Genomic DNA, 23,372 nt, shown 5'->3' on the forward strand with positions numbered 1-23,372 from the left:
CCCTTATAAATAGCTTGTAGTCAACAGGTTCACATCTTACTTAACCTTGATTTTTATCTTAGTATTCAATACATTTGTAAAAAAAATAAATGTGGTTTGGCAAGAAGTATGCAGTCAGCTCTTAGAAATTGCCTTTTTTTTCTTGAATGGTCCTAAACTTAATGACACTGCATTCTTTTAACATTTAGTTTGTCCACTGGATTGACTTTTACTACCTTTTAGGATTTGATCATTTAAATATCTACATCATGTTTACACTTATTCTTCACCCTTCTAAGCGAAATAAGCCCAGTTAAAAGCAATAACCCTCTTGAAATATGGTGATCAAAATTGGACGTGATTCCAAACATGGTAAAACAAGGACATTTTATGATTTGTGCTTTACTTCTGCTGATTTAAATTCTATGTTTTTAAATACATCCATGCAGTCTTGTACTTTTTGCTTCCCAGCACTCTACAGATGATGAATGAAATGAATTAAAACAGGTTTAGGTCTTCTTTATAGATTTCTTCTTCTAGTCCACTCCCTGCATTTATATTTAAAATACACCTTCTTCCTACTAGCCTGTAATACCATGTCTTTGTTCGTGCTACATGTATACTCTTTGTCTAGATCTGAGCTGTGGTTACTTAAAGATGTGTTAAAAACATGTGAAGTATTTTTGTAAAATAAAACGCTTATAGTCACAGATCTATGTCCCTGAAAACCAGTCATACAACATCAAAATTGTTGAACTTTTGCCTAAAAGCAACTGAATGGATATTAAATTAAAAACAATAATTATATTATCAGGGCCCTCATTGTGTTTAGTACAGAGCTGTTAACCATCCTGCAAAATACTCAGGTGAGTGGATGCAGAGTGATTATAAATGAAAGTACTCTGTCTCTTCCTGGGCTGAGCAACCTGTCGAGAGGCTTTTTATATTAGTTCTCTTCGAATACCAGTGCACTTTAACTTTATTTGGGAACAGTTTCAGTCTGGAAAAGCAGTGGTTAATTGCATCTCCCTCTTCTGTCTCACATCTTTCCATATAATCCACATCTATATGAAACTTCTGCCCCCCCCCCCCCCCCAGTTCATTAACAATTCCATATCAAAGTGAAATTGTTAGAAATAACTGCTTTCGTGTAATATATAAATAAGCTACTTGTGCATAAATAAAGGATCTGCATCTTGATGTCTATTAATTGTATGTGCAAGAAAAGCATCTTCATTGACAGAAAAACAAAAGCTAAGATCTAACCAGAATGTTGTACAAGGGTCCAGATTATGGTAGTGCTTGAGAAATGCAAAGCATGTCGTATTGCAGGATTTGTTTTTAAAATGATGTCCTGAAACTTAATCATCCCTCACAACAGGAAACAGAATAGCTTAAGGGTTTTATTATTACAGGCACAGCATGAAAACAGAATTGACAGTTTGTTTTCCCAGGCATTTTAAATGACGGTTTCTCAAAATCATTGCTAACTGTCATCTTAAATTTCTGTCTGGGATCCACATACAGATAACTTTTCTGTTGGTGAGAAAAGAAAATGGAAAATGTAGCTACACAGATCAAAAAGGTAGTTCATTCACAGTCTGCCCCTTAGAAACTAGAGCCCTATGAGTAACAATGTCCCTTGATTATAACGTGTGCATAAACGAACCATGAAGCTTACTCTTAATACCAATTAAGATCATTATGTTGGGGAATTAATCTGTGCGGGGGTTTTAGGGTAGTGTGCATTGGATATTTGCAAAGTGGCATCATTCCAGCAAGTGAAATAAAGTAAATGGTAAACGTAGTTCAAGTAGGTAGCTGCGTCATCATGCGTAATAATAATAATAATAATAATAATTGCTTACACTTATATAGCACTTTTCTGGACACTCCACTCAAAGCGCTTTAAAGGTAATGGGGACTCCCCTCCACCACCACCAATGTGCAGCCCCACCCGGATGATGCAACAGCAGCCATAGTGCGCCAGAACGCTCACCACACATCAGCTCTCAGTGGGGGGGAGAACAGGGTAATGAAGCCAATATAACATTTCGGCTGTAGAGCCTTCTTCGGGTGTGAATGGTAAACACTGCATATGTACTTGTACAAGATATTTGAACTTTACTTTTTAGAAAGGAAAGAATACACTTGCATATTTTAGAGCATTACCTTTAAAAAAAAGTTTTTCCAGTGTCAGCATTCCATTTATCAAATGAAGGACCACTCGTACTTATCCATTCTTAGACAAGCGTAATAAATGGAACAGTTAACTTGTGCATGCTTCATTGACCCGTCACTTTAAGGTCTGTCTTCCTTATATGGTTGCTAGTAGCTTATTGATTGAATGAATTTGTCCATCTTTTTCTTGAAGGATCATAGGGAGTGTCGGATACTAAAAAAGGAGGGGGTTAAGTTGTGATTTTCAGTTTAGTAGTTTGAAAGTTAGACTAATTGTTTGTGTCCAGCTAGCGGTTACCATTTACATACATCTTATGGTCAAAATGAATTATACCTGGGGTAGTTTTAAAAAAAAATCCAGGAAGCAAATATTTGTAGCTGTTTCATATATCAGTAGTTTTTCAAGACATATTCCACACAGAAAGGTCTCTTTGAACCATTACTGGTTGCAGGGTGTCTGACTGCCTTATTTTGCTAGCAGTAAGTACAGTAGCTATCAAATGAGTCCACCTTAGAGCAGACTTGCATTATTTCCTCAAGATTCTTTGCGGTGAGTTTTTTAACACTTTTGTGCTTTAAGGTTTGTCTTGCTTTTTTTCCCCAGGTTTACCCCTTTTATGTTTTTCTTTTTCAGCAAGGCCACATGATTTCTTTGATGCACAGACGATGGATGCTATACGGCACAGGGCTATTTGCTTGAACCTTGCAACACATATAGAGAGCCTGGGGAATGGTCACAGTGTTGTTTTCCATAGCACAGTAAGTTAATGTTTTTTTTTATCATGGGGTGTGTTTTGGGTGTCTAATACATCGTAAGTAAGAGGGCACTTAAATTTGAAGTTGTTAAAATTCAAATTTCTTTGAATTCAATCTTTTTAAAAACTGTGTTTTTCTTATAGTTTCCCTTGTAGAAGACTTAGTGTTTTGGCAACATTTTGATAAAGGCTACTGGTATTGAAAACCTAGTCTTTTTTGCATTTTAAAATGCCATTTTCAGCATAAAAAGAGAATTACATTTTAAAAATTAAACTCGTGAGCGTGTCTGCTTGCCTTAGAGGTATGTAATTAAAGTGGGACTTGTCACACTGCCTTGGACTATAGGCAGATTTGCTCTCGTGTCTTCCTTCTGTTCATCACTACAAACCAGTCACTTCATCTGGAAACCAGTTTTGTTTTAATTTCATTTTTATTCATTTATTCATGAGTAAAAATCTGAAGCTTCTCTGGGCTGGTATAGTTAAGTACACCAGTAATTTATGCTGAAGACAATCTCCAAAGCTGTGTGTAATAAGCAGCACTGTAAATTTTAAATGATGATAAACTATAGATACGTTGTCAATGGCAGGTACTGTAAGCGTATGAACCTCATAGACTTCAACTTGAACATAACACTACATGTGTCTTATTGTCTGCAATTGTTTTCTTAATAGAAAAGCATTTTGCTGTTCATACTATGAACAGCAAAATGCTTTACAACTTGTTTCACAAAAGCTAAAGTTGGTATAACCAGCTTTGTTGCAGGCAATCTGGTGGATATAAATTCAAAAATGTATAGATGCGTGCTTATCTATCTGTTCATTTATAGGTAACACCAATAATACTGTACAAGTACACTAACTGGTTGCTAGGACAACGATTTGGGAAGTTGGTAGAGTAGTAATTGTGGAACCCTATATTCTCCATATGTCATCATTCCTTAAATGCAATTTATAACACCACCCAAAAGACCTGACTGATTTTCATTTTGTTTTTTTCAATCTAAAATAATTAGATTGTCTTGTGAGTCTTATTTTCATAGTTCATGTACTCCCAAGATTAGAGCATGTGATTATGCAGAGTTCCATGTAGCCTCTCCTCATGATGTATCTGAAATCATTCAAATTAAAAGTGCCATGTTTCTTAGGTTACGTCCATACTCTCTCATCTCTCTCTCATACATACTCATCTCTCTCTCCCTATCTGTGTGTCTGTGTGTCTCATGGAGAGTAAGCTGGGGTATGCAAAAAGATAATTCCTAATGCAAGAAATTGTAAAGGGTTAATAAAGTAATGTTATATATTATACTGTCTTGCTTTGCTTCCATTATGGAATTCTGTGCCCCGTTTTCATATTCGTCATCCATAAATCATTAAGGTCTGAAATAGTCCCTTATTATAAATTATTCTTTGAGTGTTTAAATCATTTTTTCAGCTTGACCCTTAAAAGGTACTCACTTTCAGCCTTTCTGACGTATTGCATAACTAGGAACACAACACGAGAACACAAAGAAGGGAGAGGAGACCAGTTGGTAATGTGAAGTGTGTACAATAACTGATCAGAGGATTGCATCTAACCTTTTCTTGAAGGAAGTCAAGAGTATTGGCTGCAAAACCTGGGGTTGGGTGGTTTGTTCCTTACTGCCAAAAGCCTTTGGGTAAAGAAGTGCCTCCTGTTCTCCGTTTCAAATGCACCACCATGTAGCTTCCACTTGTGTCCTTCGTGTTGTGTTTTACTGTTTATTCCGAAGAAGTCCTCTGGGTCTTTCTTCCTCCGGCTCTTTTAAGGTGAACGATCGGAGGATCAGGGTTTGCAGAGTTTCGAGAGAACATACCGGACCATGAATAAGTAGCTCCCAGAGAATGTCAAGGACCTCAAATCATGAAAAGCTTTGTATGTTAATATCACCATTTGAAGTCTATTGGGTGTTTTTTATACAATCTGTGTAATGTTTTTATAGCAGGTTATTCAAACTGATCGGTCCTTCCTCAATATAGTTGTATTTGATGTATCATTGGGATCTATTTTTGGTTGTATTCTTTTTCGTATCTATGGATTTCCATTGAGTTACATTCTTCTTAGGTATGGTATTCATTTGCATTTCTATGTTGATGATGCTCAACTTTGTTTGCCCAAAGCCTAACATTTATCAAGCATTATTTGTCTTGTCATATTGCTTAAATCTTAGAAGATGGAAGAACTTTTTTTTTACCAAAATAAGCTGTGAACTTTGGGAGATCAAGCTGTAGAGTACACACACAAGATAATGTAATTCTTTTAGCTGTATTAAATCCTGCCTTCATTTGTCTGCTTATTGTCATAGTTTGTATTTAATCTTTTTTTTTTGCTTTGATTTTGTATGGTAAGTTCCTTTGAGGTACTGTAAAGAAAAGTATTAATAGCAGTAGTACCTGATAATATGATACCATCTCTTTTTCTCGCTCTGCTCCCTGGTACACCGACCATCTGCAATCAGTGAAGGCAGTTTCCTGAAAACTTGGAACATAGGTTGCGTCTTTCTGGCCTAAACGTACATTACCAGGCTTGGAAAGATTACATATCTGAATATAAGGATACAAAAGAGTCTGCTAGATCCACCTGTCTCTCACATTGAAAATTACCATAACAACCTCAGACACCTCTTCTCCACTATCGACAGACTGCTCCACCACATTACCTGCCTCATTGCAACTTTGCAATGTTTAGATTTCTTTAGCTCCAAGACAGAAAACATCCGGCATCACGTTCTTTCCGCAACGCATGGCACCTCCACACCTCTTTCCTGCTTGCCTAACTTTACTGGTTTCCTTCTCTCTTCTTGACTCTGCATCTGTCAGTAAATTGGTTTCACATATGAAACCCACCACCTATATATTAGATCCTCTTCACACCTTTTTAGTTCAGTCCTGATTCACTTCACTCTGCCCCATTGTCCTCAATAATATAAATGAGTCCTTTAGCACTGGTGTTGCAACAACGGCCCTCAAAACTGCTGACATTACCCCTGTGCCAAAAAAGCCTAACATGGCTCTGGGCAATCTAAACAATTTTCGCTCCATCTCCAACTTGCCCTTTCTTACAAAAATTATAGAATGGAATTTCTGACATTTTTCACATGGTTCAAGTCCTACCTCACTGATTGCTGTCACTCTGTCTCTCTTGGCTGATTAAGGTCTGAAATTGGACTCGTCAAGTCTGGTGTTCCTCAGGGCTTGATACTAGGCCCCTTTACTTTTCTGCATTTACATGTTTCCACTTGGTCAGCTCTTCAGATCACATGGCCTCGACTATAATTTTTATGCTGACAATACTCAAATCTACATCTGCACCAAACCCGACACTGATGTGGCTGTCTCTATTCTGATTGCATTTCTGACATAAAATAATGGATGACTCAAAATGTCTAAACTGTGACAAAGCTGAAGTCATGTTTATTGCCATCCCCCCTCCCCTTCAACTTTATAAAGCCAACGCTGTAACTCTTTTTGTGAATGGCACTGTGCTTGAACTTCATTTTTGAAAAACTTGGGGGTGATATTTGATGCAGGCTTGACATTCGACCCACATGTGCAACATATTGTCAAAACATCTTTCTTTGACCTCCTAAGTTATCGCTAACTGTGGCTGAAAAGCTGATCAACACATTTGTCTTCTCCTGAGCCGATTACTGTTATGCTCTGCTCGCTGGGGTTTCTAAATCCACATTGAACAAACTCCAGTATGTCCAAAATTCTGCAGCCAGAATCCTGACCAGGTCTAGTGCACGTGATCACATCCCTCCTATCCTGGGGTCCTTGTGTGACCATGCCCAAATTAGCTCCACTACACTTGCACTAGCTTCCTATCAAGTTTCGTTTCGACTTCAGAATTTTCACACTCACCTATAAGGCTCTGCATGGCTTGGCACCTTAGTACGTGAGTAGTCTGAGCTACTGTTGTCCCACTCCCCACCTCACAACCTTCACTCTTCTAATTCTGGTCTCCTATCTGCCCTCCAAGCCTGTCTGCACTCTAACGGGTGTTATAGGGCCTTCTTCTGTTATGCCCCAAAGTTCAGGAACTCTATCCCCAGGGATATCGGAGAGTCACCTTCTCTAAACTCCTTTAAATTAGACTCAAAACTTTCTTTCAAAGAGCTTTTACTTAACTGGATCTGTTCTTTACCCTTCGGTTCCTACTGTATTTGGTACCCCCATCTACTGACCCTTCTCATTGTGCATGTGTCATATTTTTATTTTATTGTTGTCATCGGTCTGTACAGCGCTTTGAGAAGCCACCTTTAAAGGCACTATATTAAATATATGTTAAAAGTTGATTATTAAAGATAATTTTGTTTACGTACTGAGCCCCAAGTTAAAAAAAATCCAACTTCAAGGGTGCCATTTCCTACATCTGTAGTACACAGAATTTTAAGCATCCTCTTCCTGATATTTATCAATTCGCCTTTGATGAAAAACTCAGCGGGTTTAAAATCGTAGGAGACATCAGTTTCTCAAAGCCTAGGGACTTGTGCCTGTGTTTCTGTCAGTTCTTTCATTGAACACCAGATGGCAGCAGAGACTTTCTCCAGGAAACTACTTTAAAGGAAGGCGCATTAGTATGTCCTTTTGTATTTAGAGTGGGAACTTTGTCAGCAGGAAAAAACTACATTATTCTACAATAACTGCCCCCAGTAGTTTCTTTAATATGATTTAATTCTATCATCTGTCAGTATTTAATGATAAATGCTTCGGGATTATTGCTTTTGAAGCCAATAGATAAAATTATACAAAATGTGCAATTGATTACTTCATGGCTTTATGAAAGAATTTAAAGAAGAAAATGATTAATCAGTTGAATGAAGGTATTTTGATATGGTTTTAGGAATAGGACAACGATCGTCTATACAAGGTGCTTTTTCAGTTTTTTTAAATTCAGAAAGCCAACGTTGAATGTTATTTTAACTCCAATGTTACTCTCAGGTGAAGTCTCATAAAAAGAAACTTTAGTGTTAGTTTTTGATGTTGAGGTAATGTTGTGCAAACAACTGATTATAAAGTTACCATATTTTATAAAGTTGCCCTGTTTATTTTTAAACCAACAAGTAAAAACAAAAACTTGAAATAAAACTGAGCAATAAAAGCTGTGTCTTATTAACTTATTTGTTAGACCTGGTGATGGACCTCTGAAAGAAATGTAAAGAACCTGTTACAGACGCAGAAGATAGTAGTGTGGCTCCAATATATATTTTTTTAGTTAGACCTACACCTGATTGCATACATTCTATCCTTTGTTTTTGTTAATTTTTTACTTACTTTTTTTATTTCTTTTACTTACTATTGTACTTTTTTTTTCTTTATCGCAATGTAGTGGGTCCTTGCGTTTGGAAAGGCACTTTATCAATAAGAATTATTATTAGTTTATTCATTCATATTATGTTATGAAATCTTTTTTTCTCATTATCTGGCAAGGGTATAGAAATCAAACCTGTACTACACCATTCAAGTTCTCTAATATAATTCACTTGCCAGTCCTCTGTTTATCCAACAGAGAGCAGTGTTGTTCTTTGATAAATTGTGTATGACAATTTAACACAAGAAAGCTTTTTGTTGAACAAAAATCACAAAGCAGCACACAATTAAGATCTAATACTCTACTAGGTTAAACCAGTCCTTCCCATTATATATTTTAACTGTTCTTTACAGAAATTACAGATGACCAAGATTAAATTTAGAACATAATGCACTGTTGATTATTCACTCATATATTTTCAGTGTCCTTTATTTGTATTTCTGTTGTATTTGCACCCCATTTTCTAGTTGTGATCCGACATTCTTTCCATTACACATGCACATTTTAATGATAGGAACCAAATGCAATCCTAAAATAAGATGTTAACATTGCCGCATTGACTTTTCCTACAGCTCTGTGGTAGAACTGTCTCATTGCTGTAAGCCGACTTGATACACATTGAAATATGGAAGATCAGGTGAACTCAAGGGAAAATTGTGATCAGAGTCAAAATCTTCACCTTTAAAATCATTTGGATCAAGGGAAACATTTATTAATTCTATTTCATACTGGATCTTATGCACTCTCGCATTTGAACTCTGCCTATACATATAGATATTGTGATACTCTGCCATTTCAATGCTGATCAGTGCTGGCTTGATTTAGCTGTCATTTTCAGTGCAAACTCCTGAAAACTGGCTCTTCTTCATTTACCCAGTTTTGCAATTTCCATTCTCACAATGAATGTTTCGTTTTCTCCGTTTTTAGCACTAAGCCATATCTGCATCATATGGTTTGGCGCCAGGACAAATCCTAAAGGTGGCTGCATTTCTGAAAAGGTCACAAACCCATGTCAGATTTCAGATGTCAATAAGACACAGCATTAAGGGGTTATGCATATGACTCGGTTTGTGTTTTTTTGCATTTTTGTAAGCTGTGGAAATATAGAAAAAGCTTTTGTGTTTTACTTTTTCTGTTGGTGTGTAGAAGAATCTAGAAAGCAGACAGTTATTTGGTCTAGGGAACACATGAAATCCACCAGCTTGCCCTGTTATTTTTCTATAATAACGTACTGTACATAGTCTTTGTATTGCACTTCATGTAGCATTTTTGTTTTTAGGATGGGAACATTTCCTCCTGAGAGACGGTGCAATGAAAAATACAGTGCTAGTCCCATATCCAGATCTAAGGCTCTTTGTCCTGTGACTTATACGCTTCAAGTCGATATGCGGTTGTTTCTTCCTGCCCTATGTAACCCTGTTAATGATGAGATCACAAAGGGCAGTATGTTTATTACTGACTGTGGAATCATATGGACACTATACGGATGAGTGCCATATCAGTGCCATGCAGTTCCAGAAAACACTATTGTACGCATTTAGTTTCAGAATATTCTTTGTACAACACTTGCCTTTTAAATATACTAAAGCATACAGTCCACAATTCCTAGGCCGTTCTTTTTACCTTTTCATCCATGCTTAATTTATGAAAACAACATTTTTCTGCGAAGGTTCTGAAGTAGTCTATTATGTTTATTGCAATGCTTTATCACACGAAGTCAGTGTATAGCTTGAGACAGTTAACAAACGTTGACAATTTTATGCAGGATTGAATGGCTGAACATACGTTTACTGGAGAGCCTTTGCTTTATTTGCAAGCTTATCACTTTATTTCTCTTTCTGGTTGATCTGTGATCTGATAAATTGCCAGCCAGCAGCATTCTGTCCAGTAGTTCAGAAAAAAGTTAACATAAATCTGATAAAGCTAGGGTCATGCAAAGTAGGAGAGTAAATATTTTAGCATTGCCAAAAAAGCTGGACAGGGAGTAGACGAAAAAGTGAGTAAATCAGGACGTTTGAAAGGGAATATGTTCTGCTGTACTTAAACAAGAGGCGCATTATGCATAGCAAAGTGTGCATTCATCTTTCAGTGTTACTAATCTAATATTGTTATTATCTTAATGTTCCATCAGGGATCTTGAATGTAGTTTGATTGTTCCACAAGTGTGCTTACTGACAATTAAAAAGAGGGTGGGAGAATTGGATTTTCCAAAAAAGAAGTTTAATAAAAGTAAAGGAGTGCTTATCTTGAAATCTGGTGTCAGATGTTTTTTTTCAAGTATGAAGGTTTGTGCTAAATTTAGTTTTGGTGAAATGTTTTTGTTTTCCACCAGACTGCGTCATTGGTAAGATTTCTTAGCAATTGTAATTGCTTATGTGCAGCGAAGTAGTGCTGCTACCGTGTACATCTGTTTCTGCTGGAGATGTTTGCCCCAAATTTTTTGCTTTTTAATGTTTTTCCTTCTGAATGTTCTGTAATCCATACAGTTTTTCTTCACTGCAATGCAGTGTACACTTCAGATAGATGGTTTTGTTCTTTCTTTTTAAAATAAAACCTAGATTTCCTTATCCTAACACTCTTTGTATGGGCACTAAATCATACTAAGTTCTGCTGAGATCTTACACAGCTATTTTAAGTGGCGTTCTTTCTGAACGCATACATATTCTTTCAAAACCGGCCCTTCGAATTGCATTTATAACGCTGTTTTCAAAAGCAGCTAAGAGCAAAATTAACTCCCATGCTTCTTTAATTAAAAGACCAATTAAACAGCTGCCAGCTTGCAAGGGCTCAGATGCGCTCCTCTGACGTACATGGAGGGATGCAGCACAGTGAAAGCTGTTGTCTTTGGAACACTGTTAAATAGGTCTCCTTTCCTCCCTTCTGCTCATAATTGGAGTTTTTCAGCCAGCAGTGTATTTAAAGAAGCTGGAAGACAAATAATAAGATCACAAAATACAGAAACTCCCTAACATAGAGGTGGTGTGTGGTAGGGATGATTTGCCCTAATTAAAGAAAAGGACAAAAAGGTGGTTGATTTCATAAACTGTGCCTTTTATGTCTTTACTTTGCTTTCATCTATGCAGTCTCAATTTGTGAAATGTGGAGATACCTAGACACATAAAATCCATCCAGTTATATTTCTTTTATTTTAAAGATGTTTTTACAGCAATGGGCTTTGCATGTCTTGCTCTTAAAATATATATGAGCATGCTGAGCTGGTGTCAGTAATTTTTCAAATCCAGCTCTTACACAGCAAGACCAGGATCTAGATTTTTTAAATTAGAGACATTAGACAGGAAGTATTAAAAGTAGACATTGTATCAAATAATAATTTTCAGGAAGTATTTAATATATTAAAGCCGATTTGAAATAAACTACCACTCTGTTTCACTCAGGCACAACAACATTTGTGTTCTTGTTTTGTTGAAGAATAATTCTTGCTGATTGGTACATGACACTGGCATTTGACAGTATTGTGATAAAGTGTCCAGCAGTGGACTACCTTGACAGGACGTAGGCTGGCGAAAAAGAAGGATTTATTTATATATTTATTAGCTGAAAACAAAAAGGCTTGCCATTTAAGTAGCTACTGAAGAAAAACATCCCTCTGCCAATCTTGCATAGCTCTTGGTTTACGGTTGAATTGAAGGAAACCACAGTTCCAACTTACTGGAAGAGTTTTCGTCTCAGAAGAGATGACTTTTATTGCCCTTCAACCAATTTTCATGAATGCATACTCAATTCTCCAGAGTCAAAAGTATTATTTTTATAATCCATGTGCGTAATAAATGTGCTTAACAACTGTTGGCTCATTGCGATCCTTATAAATAGATATCCTTTAAAAGGCCTCTGTTTTTTTTTTAACTTTCTTGAATGTTGAAACTGATTGCTTCTGCTTTATAAGTTCACTATCGGAATTTGTGTTCACCTCAATGTTTTTTTTTTGGAGATTCAGGTATAATCACATCTTAAGTTGTTTGAAAACACATTAAGCAAATCTGTCTTAAGACTTATAATCGGAACAAAGCAATATTTTGATGCAAAAATGTTAGCAGCTCAGTTGGAAATGTTACGTGTTAAATGTTTACAGTGCATGAATACAGATTTAAGACTTGGTACAGTTGGTGAAAATCAGGGCAGTTAATATTTCAACCTTTCATTGGAAATTAGTTCTCTTATTTTGAAAGGTTTTGTGGGGTTGGAGTAATATCTAAAGCAAAGCTGCATTGAGGTTAGGGTGACCTTACTGTGGGGTAGCAAGGAAGTAAATGAGAAACATTAGGAGAAGAACATAAATCTGTACCTGTTAGCAAATATAACATTTTGGAGTGGTTGTTACTGGCGGTGGTGATGCGCTTGCTTACAGTTTTGGAGAATGGAGTTTGATTGGCTTTTCGCAATCTGGATTGACTTAACCTCAACTCAGATCATCCCATTTTGATGTTTTTCTGTAGTTCTACCACTGTTTTTGTAGAAATGTGTTACAAGCTTTCGTTCAAGCTATGTAGAAAAGAAAACAAAGATTTTTAAGATGCCTTTTTGGTACTCCTCAGCATCTTCTGTTTGTTATTTACTGTCAGGTATTGAGGATTCTGCTGTTAATGGCCATAGCAAGCTGAGCACTGGGTGCTAAAATTTGTTTAAGAGGTAAAAACATGGTCTTGGTTAATGTGTAATGTGCATTATGTGAAATATTTGGCTCCACCAACCATGACTTTGTAGATTGAGTGCTCTGTGTGATGCGCTGTGAACAAATGCTATTCTTGTGCCATTAAGGAATACCAAGTAGCTTTCTCATCATTGCTCATGAGTCTTATGCATGTGAGCTGGGAGTGCATCAGAGGTTATGTATACTACAAATTATAGTAAAATGTGAATGTGTACATAGAAATTTTAAAAAGGTGCTTCAAGGACAGAGCCCTTCTTATTGCGTGTCTTTCCTTGGTTACTGTTGGGCATTTTTAAATCCAGGACAAGTTTTGGATGGAAATAGGTTGAAAAATTGATGGCACGGCTCACAGAATCAGTTAGTAAAACTCTTGCAGATCCTGCTGCTTGGCGGGTTTCCAAAATCATCACATTAAACCTAAAACCGTGATAAAAGATTTTTAATAAAATTGGTTTTACGTCATTCTGTGGTACAGGCAAGTTGGCAATAGCATAAAGGGCACATTGTAATTTTTTTAGAAAATAAATGTGTTGTAAGGTTTAAATTGAAGACTCAGTAAATTACAATGTAGGCTGTGCATCATGTGCAATGTTTTTGTACATACACATTTGTATGTACATGCATTTTTTAGATCAAAAAACATTATTGTGACTTCTGTTTTTATTGAACTTTTTTTAATCATCACTCAGAATTGATTGGTCTAAGTCTCCTGCACTTAGACACTGTGTATGTTCATCATGTCATATGTTTGATAACCAGAAAGCAAGAAATCTTCATCAAAAGCCTTGTTGAAATCATGAAGATGCAACAAAAGGTGCGATTTTTTTGCTCATTAAATTTGAAAATTATGATTGTGTAATATTTAACTTAATTTAATTAAACTTCATACACTTGTGAAACTGATTAAATTAATGTTGCTGTATTTGGCAATGGTTTTAACTTGTACTGTGACAGAGAGAGGGGGCTGCATCTTCTCTGTCAGTAGGAAATTGAGTGTATAGAAATTGAGGAGATGTACATTTAGGATTGAGGACTAGAGGACTTTTACACTGTGTATTGTGGTTGGTGGGTTCCTTGTGGAGGATGTTAATTTGCTAGTGTCTGCCTTGTATTTTTTGCTTGGCATTTGCAAAGAAAAAATACACTACAAAATTCTGCACTGCACTGTGCTTTTAGTTATTTTTGGGTATTTATCAAGCTGTATTGTGTTTTCTGAGATTTGATTTCTGTTAGTTTCTTTTTCTCCTTAACTGTTCAGAACCCTATGTGGGAGCACTCGGGACGTACACTGTTTTTTTTTGTTAATCTTGTTGTTTTTAGTGAACAGTGGCCTGTCTCTTTCTTGTAGGTCTTTTCCCATATGTTTTTCTTCTTTTTCTTCAGCTGGAGTATCTAGATGGAGATAAGAACACGAGAGCTTCTGCCTCAGCTGTTCTGAACCACTCTTTGTATCAAACTTTGCCTCAAAAGACAAAAAGATGTTCAACAGAAAGCTGCCTTCCTAGAATGAACTAGAATGAACACCTGAGTATTGATTTATTTCAATTAATGTGAACGATGAGTTGCCACACACTGGGTAGAAATTGCAGATTTATTTAATAAGACAGATACCACATTAGTGTTCTTCCAGGTCTGATTCTACAGACATAATCAGCGTATTTTATTATTTTGCATACTTATTCACCTTTACCTCAGAATGATCAAATGCCTGATCTATAAAGTCCTGGTTTATGTTGCAGGAAAACAAGATAGCTTTTGTTTTGGAGTGATTACCAACCTGTTATTTTGTAGTTGTGACAGGATTTTCCATGGCATGCTTATATACTGTAACATCATTTTCAGATGACAGAGGTGCACAACTAAGTTATGATACCCTTGGGACTGCTTCTCTTATTGTTTAACATTTCAATGAATGTTACAGTGCATTGTATCCTTGTGTTATTAGCATGATCAAAATGTTGAAACTTTGGTTTCTTTCTAGGTAATAGCAAGGCGGAAGGAAGACTCTGGGAAGGTTAAGGTTCTTCTACACTGGACACCGGAGGACATGTAAGTACTGCTGACATCCTCTTGCTGAGAGAGAGGCCAGAAAATTGACCTTACTGTGTTTAAATGTCACTGGTGTTTACCACTCGTTAGGCATAGGACTTGCTTGGCTCGGGGGCCTTCAGGAGTTAGGTTGCTGAGTTGGAAATTATTTTGCAGGCATTATGATGAACACTGTGTAACTGACATTAATGTATTTTATGAACTGAGCTGACCTACACTGTCTGAATCTGATCCCCACAGTTTTTCCTTTTTGTCAAGGAAATTAGTGAGAGTCAGCTCAATAGAGGTTAGAATTCGTAATCCCCACACCATGGTCCTGTTTCACATTAAACGGGTGGAGCGGTGGCTCTGTGGCTAAGGATCTGTGACTGGAAGGTTGCCGGTTCAAATCCTGCGGCCGGCAGAGGAATCCTACTCCGTTGGGCCCCTGAGCAAGGCCCTTCACCCTAACTGCTCCAGTGGTGCCGTACAATGGCAGACCCTGCGCTCTGACCCCAAGCTTCTCTCCTTGTCTGTGTGTCTGTGTCTCCATGGAGAAAAAGCTGGGGTATGCGAAAAGATGAATTCCTAATGCAAGAAATTGTATAGGGCTAATAAAGAAACATTAAAAAAAAAAACATTAAACCTAAAACTGTTGTATCCGGGTTTAGGTTTAATATGGCTTAAAGTTTGGGTCTAATTGTTTAATTCTGATACACACTGTATTACCTCTATCATTGTATTTCTAACAGCTTCTGAGAGAAAAGGTAGACACTTAAACCCTGTACAAAATGGTGGTAGTGCCCTGATTCATATACAGGGATTTTGCTACTTTGATGTGATCTCTAAAGTTGAAAGCATATGTCAACCCAATGTAGTTCTTCAGATGTGAAACCCCGAGCCATAAATCATAGTTGCTTTTTGCAAAGCTTCTGTCAATGTAAATAGACTTATTATGGACAGCAATGAATATTCCATTACTGTAGGTCAATGTCAATATTGACAGAACTTATCCTAAATTAAACCAGAAAGAAGATCAAAATCCGGGGCAAATTGTATTAAATAGGTAGATATAAGTCAAATCAGATTAATGTTTCCTTTGATATTATGGAAGTTATTCTCTTTGTAATCCTGGGTCCATCTAAGGTCAGTGGTTATATCTCAGTGCTTATCCAGTGTATCGTGGAGTATCTCTCAGCACAACACGGGCAAGCTTAGAGTCTTGCTCATGGTTGAGCCTAGGTTGTTGTAATTTGTCATTTGTAGAGACATAAAAATATGCCATGGTATAACGTTAAAGAATCCTATACACCAAAACTGTTAAAACTGGTCAATGCTTAACTGTCTGGACTGATTGCCTTTCATTGTCAAGGGAAGAGAGAACGTGCATTGAAACATTTAAGAAATGTTAGTGTTTTTCAGGATAAGTGTTTCAGTAAGAATAAGGTTTTTCACCTAGGAAACTTTGACAGACTTTTTATTTCTAAGTTGGATTCTGATAACCAAGTTCAGAAGTCATGGATGAAGTAGGTCAAGTGTTATATTCAAGACACCCTTCCGTGGGTAACTGATCAGTGCCCGATGTCCCTCCATTTAATATGCAAGGCTGCTGCAAGATCATCAGTATTTCTTGAATGTTGACACTAATGTGCTTGTCTAGCCAGGTTGCCCCAGAAGGAGCTCATTTTGGTTGAGGTCCAGTAATACAGTGGGCGATTGCATGACTTTAGTAGCAGATTAAAACTGTATATTGGGGACCTTTGCAGGTGTGGGCCACAAGCGTTAGTGTGCTCAAAGATATAGAAGATGCAGTGACAATAGTGTTGCTGTAAAATTAGTCTGCAGTTGAATTGCCAGTAACAACAAACTGCCTTCAGAATTTAAAATTAATGGCTTCATGATACCATGATACTACTATCACCCCAGATGAGGCCAAAACAGAGACATTAGTGAACCTTTAGTGGTTTTGCATATAGGCTTGTACTCCACTGTCACCAAATGAATAAAAGACGTTTAAAGATCTGCGAATAAAAGATCTGCAATTAATCTAAAAACACCTAATGTTAAAAGGTTGTCATCTGAAATTAATGTACGGACTGCATTGTGCAGCATCATTGGTGCCTAATGACTTTTAATTGGTACCATAGTTATTAATGTTCTCTTAGCGGTTATTAGTGGTAGGGCGACTTCCTCATGTATAGGTGCATCACTTTGCTTATAGTGGTGTAAAAAATGAATGCCATTCTTAGATTGTGCATTGCTTTACAGCAACAATATTAAGTCTGAAAGGACTTATATGCCCTATGTGTTAAAGTAAAAATATTATTTCCTCACTGATTTAATACTTATTAATACCAATACCAATCTGTGCATTGAGGCCAAACCTCCAGAACTACCCAAATAGACAGGAGACTTCAATGAAAGGAATCTCAGAAGGTTTTCTTTCTCTTATTTAAAGGATTCCAGCTAGTACTATAGCTTGATTTGAAACCAAAGGCTGTACTATCTTATTTTGTTTTTAAAGAGACATTTAATTTTTCTAACATTTTCTCCTAAATGCCATCAGATTAAGAATCAATTATTCCTTTTTCTCCCTGATACTGGATGAGGAAGATAACCCTCAGAATAAGAATCTCATTTTCGCGGCAGAGAGGAGAAAGAATTATAGTAGTTTAAGGATGTGTGGGCCTCTGTGAATCAGCAATGAAAAATGAATTATTTGGGAAATAATTTTGTGTATGTGATATTCATATTTTTCTTAAGGAAACAAATGGAACAATGTTTGGACATTTATATAATTAAAAAATATCATTAATCTTAGGCAAGCCTCTCATTTCTTAATATATTTTATACATTTCTTAAGCTTTTACTAATAACACCTTGACATATGCTATAAAAAACAATCCTGTTTGTGTTACAGTAGTTTTGCAAAACACTCAAGACATTCTTCTGAACTGGTCTTAATATTAGAGAAAGATCAATGAATGAAAATACCGGGATTGTCAGAAAGTCCAAAATATTGGTATAAGGACACTTGAAATGCAACATGTTTGGCATACCTTATGACAGGTTTAATAAAGATACAAAATATGTTGCTAATACAGAAAAACATGGTAGTATTGGTAAAAAAAACATTTTTAGATCACTGTACAGGCATTAGAATATGCTGGCAGGAACAACTGCTAGCCCTGGTATTAAACTGTTTATTTGTTGTGACTCCTGTAAGAAATGGGCAGTTAAATTTAATGGTATCTATATCCTCCAATGAAGCAAGAAGAGGTAAAAAGACTAAATAGGCATTTACAAAATATCTGAAAGTGAGTGTTGAGAAGCAGCACAGAGTGATGCAGCAAGAGAAAGATTGTTTGGTGACATTTACAGAGTGAAGCCCTCCAAACGAACAGAACCCACTGAGTGAAGGGGGAGGCAAAGAGTGCGATGAAGCAGATCATGTGCAATGACTAGGAAAATTCAGGCATTAATCCCAGTTGCATAGAGCAGCATCCAGTGAGATGAACCAGAAACCAATGACAGCGTATTTAGTCGTCATGAAAGAATACGATTAAAGAGGTCTATCTTAAGATGGATTTCAAGGTTGTAGAAGATATGGGATTCAAGTTGCTCGCCTGTGGCTTCAGCTTGAAAGGTAATGTAAGGGAAATCGGACCAGAAACTGCAGCAGAGCTTTTTGCTATTATTTCAATAAAAATCACACTCTGGAAGCAGTGCATGAACTACGGTAGTTCAGTTCTTACTAAATGGATTACTACACCTGTCATTGAGATATAGTTTTAAGTCTTCTGTTTTGTTTTGAGACCTGCATGCCCTGCTGTCCTGAATATTTGGATGTCCAAACTTTGTTTAGCAGTATGTCCCTTAGAAATGGTTTTCTGATTGTTTACTATACTCTGCAGCTGCAGGGGGATCTTTCACTCAGGCATGTCCTTAGCAGACTTGGTATCAAAACACACATCACTTTTAACCTCTACAATTTCATGGCTTTATCAGGTTAATGACATTTTTATTGTGGTAGGTTCAGTGATGTTTATCGTTTCTAATCAAGAATCATGATAAACTTTATTTATTAAAAGGTGACTTTTCAAAGCACTTTAAATCAGTGATGATCAACAGGCTCGTAGTATGTGGCCGCCTTTGATAGCAGTGCAAGCTGTAAATCCGGGACCAGGATACAGATGCTGTTTTGTGGGATTTTGTCCAATTACTCTCATAGAGACTGGACACGCACATGCCTGTTCTTTGGTCCCTAAGTTTCAAATGCCATGTCAACCCAGCTCGACTCGCCACAGTGGTTGAACGGAGCTCATGTTTGGCTGGCAAGTAAGACATCCACAGCATAACTCCAATTCTTGTCAGTGTGTCATGGTCAGTTAAGAATGAACAATCAGATCGACACCAGAAGCAATTTAATCAAGGTCTACAGTCAATATGCTTTGTGTACTCTGAAAGCATGCATAGATAGAGGTCTAAGTTTTTTATACTCATTATGTTAAGATTTGGGTTGACTAACATAATACTGCCTAAAATCATTATTGAAGGCAATAGCAGTTTAGGAATATATTTACCAAAAAAACTAAGTGTGCAGGCTCCTGCAATTGCATGGTATATTCGTCATTATTATGAACAGTTGATAATGGTTAAACAAGAAATGTATTAATTTATAAGTATGAACTACAGGCATATAACTTGATCGTTGTTTTCCTGAAAAACGCTGCATTATAGAAACTATTGGTTCAATGGGAATTAAGGAGTTGGTAGGTACAAAGCTCAGATTAACAAGTAACTGGCCATGCTATTATTTTGAACGTATTACTTCACAATCACAATCTATGTTTTTGTGACCATTTTAAACAGAAAACAGAAAGTCATAATGTGCAGCTATATTTACATTTCTAAGCAGTGAGAACATTTTTGTAAGAACCTTTAACAGTCCACAATACTATAATTTTTTAACTTACCATAAAAAAATGAATTAGTTTGTAAATAATATTATTGTGCGAAGATATAATTGCAGAGAGAACAGTGAAAAATAAAACAAGGCATAATATGCATTAGTATTTACATAGGAACAAGTAATAGGTTTCTTCCATGCTGGGAAAAAAATAAGAGAGAAAACATGTTTCGGCTGTGGAGCCTTCTTCAGGTGTGAGTATTAATGACACCTGAAGAAGGCTCCACGGCCGAAAAGTTCTGTTTTCTCTCTTCTTTTTTTTCAGCATGGAATAAACCTATTACTTGTTCCTTTGCAGCCTACGCATGCTGACGCAGCTACCCAACTGAACTACTTTAGTATTTACATCACTAAGCGGTAAGTAATTCTGCAGTGAAGGAGAGTGAGACAACATTTTCTTAGGAGACTTTAAAAAAAAAACAAATACACTACTTTAAGCCCACCAGCTCAAATGATATCAAGCTCTATCGTTTCTCCTCTACTGCTTCATAACAAGCTTCTGTTCCAGAGTAATAGCTTTCCATTTTTCACTTGCACCACATGCACGAACCGAATGCCCTGGCCGCTCATTGTAACAGCAGTATTTATAACTGTTTTTCTAAAGAAAGAAACTACAGTAGCTGAGCACAGCACAACTCCGCTGTGTGTTTGCAGGTTGGACAAAGACTGAGGCCCATCCCAAGTGTGTGATGCTGTGCCGAGACTGCCATGCAACTGTTCTTACTTTATGCGTGTGATTCGTTCCGGTACGCTTGAATCACATTACAGCCAACAAGCACCTGCATTGTGGAAGAGCGTTCCCTTATGTATGAATCTTGTTATAGCCAGTTTGCTTTATGGCATCGTGTTATAGTTTTATGGAACCATGCGTTATAGTTCAGTTATTACTAACTGGATTTCTATGCCTGACATTGAGACATAGTTTTAAGTCTTGATTCTTGTGTCTGTGGTCCCTGTGATCTTGATAGGTTTCAGTTCCCAGGTTTTACTCCCTTGTACAGGGCTGTTGTGAGAGTTGTTTTTTGAAAGAAACGTTTAAGGTGCTGTTTCTGAGACACACACGGCAAGTCCATTTTTAATATTGTAATGTAACTCTTATTCAGATGTGACTTGTCAACAGTTTAGTTTGCAGATGTTTTCATGATCTTTTGCAAAATGTTTTGTATATGTCCCTTAGAACGTTATCTTGAAAAGCAATATTTATTTTAGTTTTGGTTTAAGACGTATTATTAATCTTTGTGGTATTTACTGCATGGTTTTTACTCTAAAATGTGTTTATTCAATTTGCCAAGAGTATTTAAATCTCATATTGTAAAATCTAATTGCTACTATTTTGAGAAATTCAGTATATTTTTTATGATTCTGAATTTCCACTAATTTAGAAGATAACTCTTATCCTTTGTTTAGCACTTATTATAAAATATTTATTTGACTAATACAGACGTGTCTGGTGGAAAGTGTTACAACATTTGCCATAAATATTTTGATATGCCTTGGTGCATTACATTGTCCCTGTGAACATGAACATGTGATTCTTGTAATGATGACCTCAACATAACCCCTTTTTCTGGTCAATATTTCCATACTATTTCAGTTCAGGATGACACTAAAATCTGAGGTCAGGGTCACCTCAGGGCAGTATGTGAACCAAAAATACATAAAAAGGTGAGATAGACAGAAAACTCTACATCTGTGAAGGCTTCCTTCAGTTGAGCTCCATCCAGAACAGAAGGCATTTTAACCCTGCTTTTCATGCATGTATGTTACTCCATGTAAGGTGGTGGAATGAATGACTCTTGAAGTTGGGAGGTTTGTCTGTACAAGCAATACGAATGTTTTTAGTGTAGTTGCCACTGTTCTTTCCCCTCCAAATGCTACCCTGGGGAAATGACCACACACGATAGAGGTGACACGAGAAACGTTTGCACCACATCAGTCTGTTGTCGCTAAATAATTTGCTCATTATATAATATAACCTTCCTCTTGAGATGTAGGCCTGCAAAGCTGCAAAAACAAAGGAATTGTGACATCTGTACTTGCTTTTTAACATATATTTTCTGGTTTTTTTGTGTTTACATTGGATCAAGTAACATTGAATCCTTTCTCAATGTTTATCAGAACCGTAGTTTAAATCCTTAAGCCTTGAAGGAACACCCTTCATTTTCTCAGCCAAGTTTTTTTTAATAGTCTGACCTACTTTTGATTAAAGTCTATTAATTTCAACATGGTAAATAGTGAATAAAAGTTAAATAAAATTATAAAATGAGAAATAATGTTGTGGGTTTCATAATTAGACTGTAATTTGTTCCACAAGTTTCCACATTTCTGAAGTTTGAGTGTTTTAGGTATAGTTGCAAACTAATCCCACATTAATAGTGTTGCTGTTTTGTCTGGTTCATACAGAAGTTTGACTTCATGAAGCACATGGCTTCTGTATAAACCAGACAAAAAGGTTAAGGCATTGAACTATTCTAAACAAACATTAAATTGCTTCCTGAAGGTCTTGTATATGCTGTAGAATGAATGTACATTTTCTCATAAAACGTCACAATGCTCTGTTGTAAAGTGCAGTAATTAGCTTCATGGACTGACTGGTGTGTAAAACGAATCCGTCGTCCTGCCTAACTGTCCATCATTGTTGGATCCCACCTCACTTTTTGGCCTAGTTTCATGTAATTAGAATTGATTGATTCAAATAAAGATGTTTGTTTTATTCTGTGAAAACCTTTTTGTTGTTTTTGTGCGAGTTGTTCGCAGGATCAGGCCATTAATATTCAGTATGATTCTCAGGGGGGCTTTTATTTTGGAGCCAGCCATCAATTCTCCAAAAGAATGTGTGTCAGGTTGGTGGTAATGTGGAAAAGTTCCTTTCTCCTGAGACTTTATTTGGAATATAAATTTCTGGGTCATGAAAAACGAAAGCTAAACAACTCTCCCTTGTTGAAAATTTCTCAATGTTTTTTGGAGGGGGGTAGTTAGGGAGGAACTTGAGCAGTGTCGAATCTGAAAATGCTGAAGCGCGGAAGAATGCAATCTGTTTTGAAAAAGTCAGTCCAGTCAAACTGTTTTTAAAGGACATTTTTGGCATGAACTTGCTAAATATTTGAAATGATTATATATTTGAATTTCATGTAAATATAGTACTGCTTTGTCTATATTATTTAACGAACCGTTTGTATTTTTTGTGCACGAGTGTAATCGTAGTTTGTTATAATTTCATATTTACTATATATTTCTAATATATACACTGTATTAAAAAAACTATTGTATTATATAACACCATTACTTTTATGTGGTTGACCTTCCCTCTGGAACACTTGCTTAATGTAAAGCTTTGCTGGTTCAGACACTGTCTTTTCTGTTGCGGACAAAGCTCAGCAAAGCCCCATGGTTCCATTGACCAGATTTTAAGACCGGCTCTATGCCATCTGTGAAAATGACAAACGTTCTTCCCTTTAA

At 36.6% G+C, this 23,372-nt stretch overlaps 1 protein-coding gene across 7 annotated transcripts in view; it reads left to right on the top strand.

Annotated features, from left to right (window-relative positions):
* aebp2 (AE binding protein 2) overlaps positions 1 to 23,372 on the top strand; it is a 73,080-nt gene that overhangs the window by 37,748 nt on the left and 11,960 nt on the right. For 5 of the 7 annotated variants that reach the window (XM_015352055.2, XM_015352051.2, XM_015352053.2 and 2 more), the window contains exons 5-6: positions 2,795 to 2,919; positions 14,898 to 14,965. In XM_015352055.2, coding sequence (XP_015207541.2) covers positions 2,795 to 2,919; positions 14,898 to 14,965 — 193 coding nt within the window. Of the gene's footprint in view, positions 1 to 2,794; positions 2,920 to 13,675; positions 14,966 to 23,372 lie in introns of those variants that run through there. The other 2 variants (XR_001478947.2, XM_015352057.2) reach the window with 2 other exon arrangements.

This window comes from Lepisosteus oculatus, chromosome 7 (assembly GCF_040954835.1).
Source record: "Lepisosteus oculatus isolate fLepOcu1 chromosome 7, fLepOcu1.hap2, whole genome shotgun sequence".
NCBI lineage: Eukaryota > Metazoa > Chordata > Actinopteri > Semionotiformes > Lepisosteidae > Lepisosteus > Lepisosteus oculatus.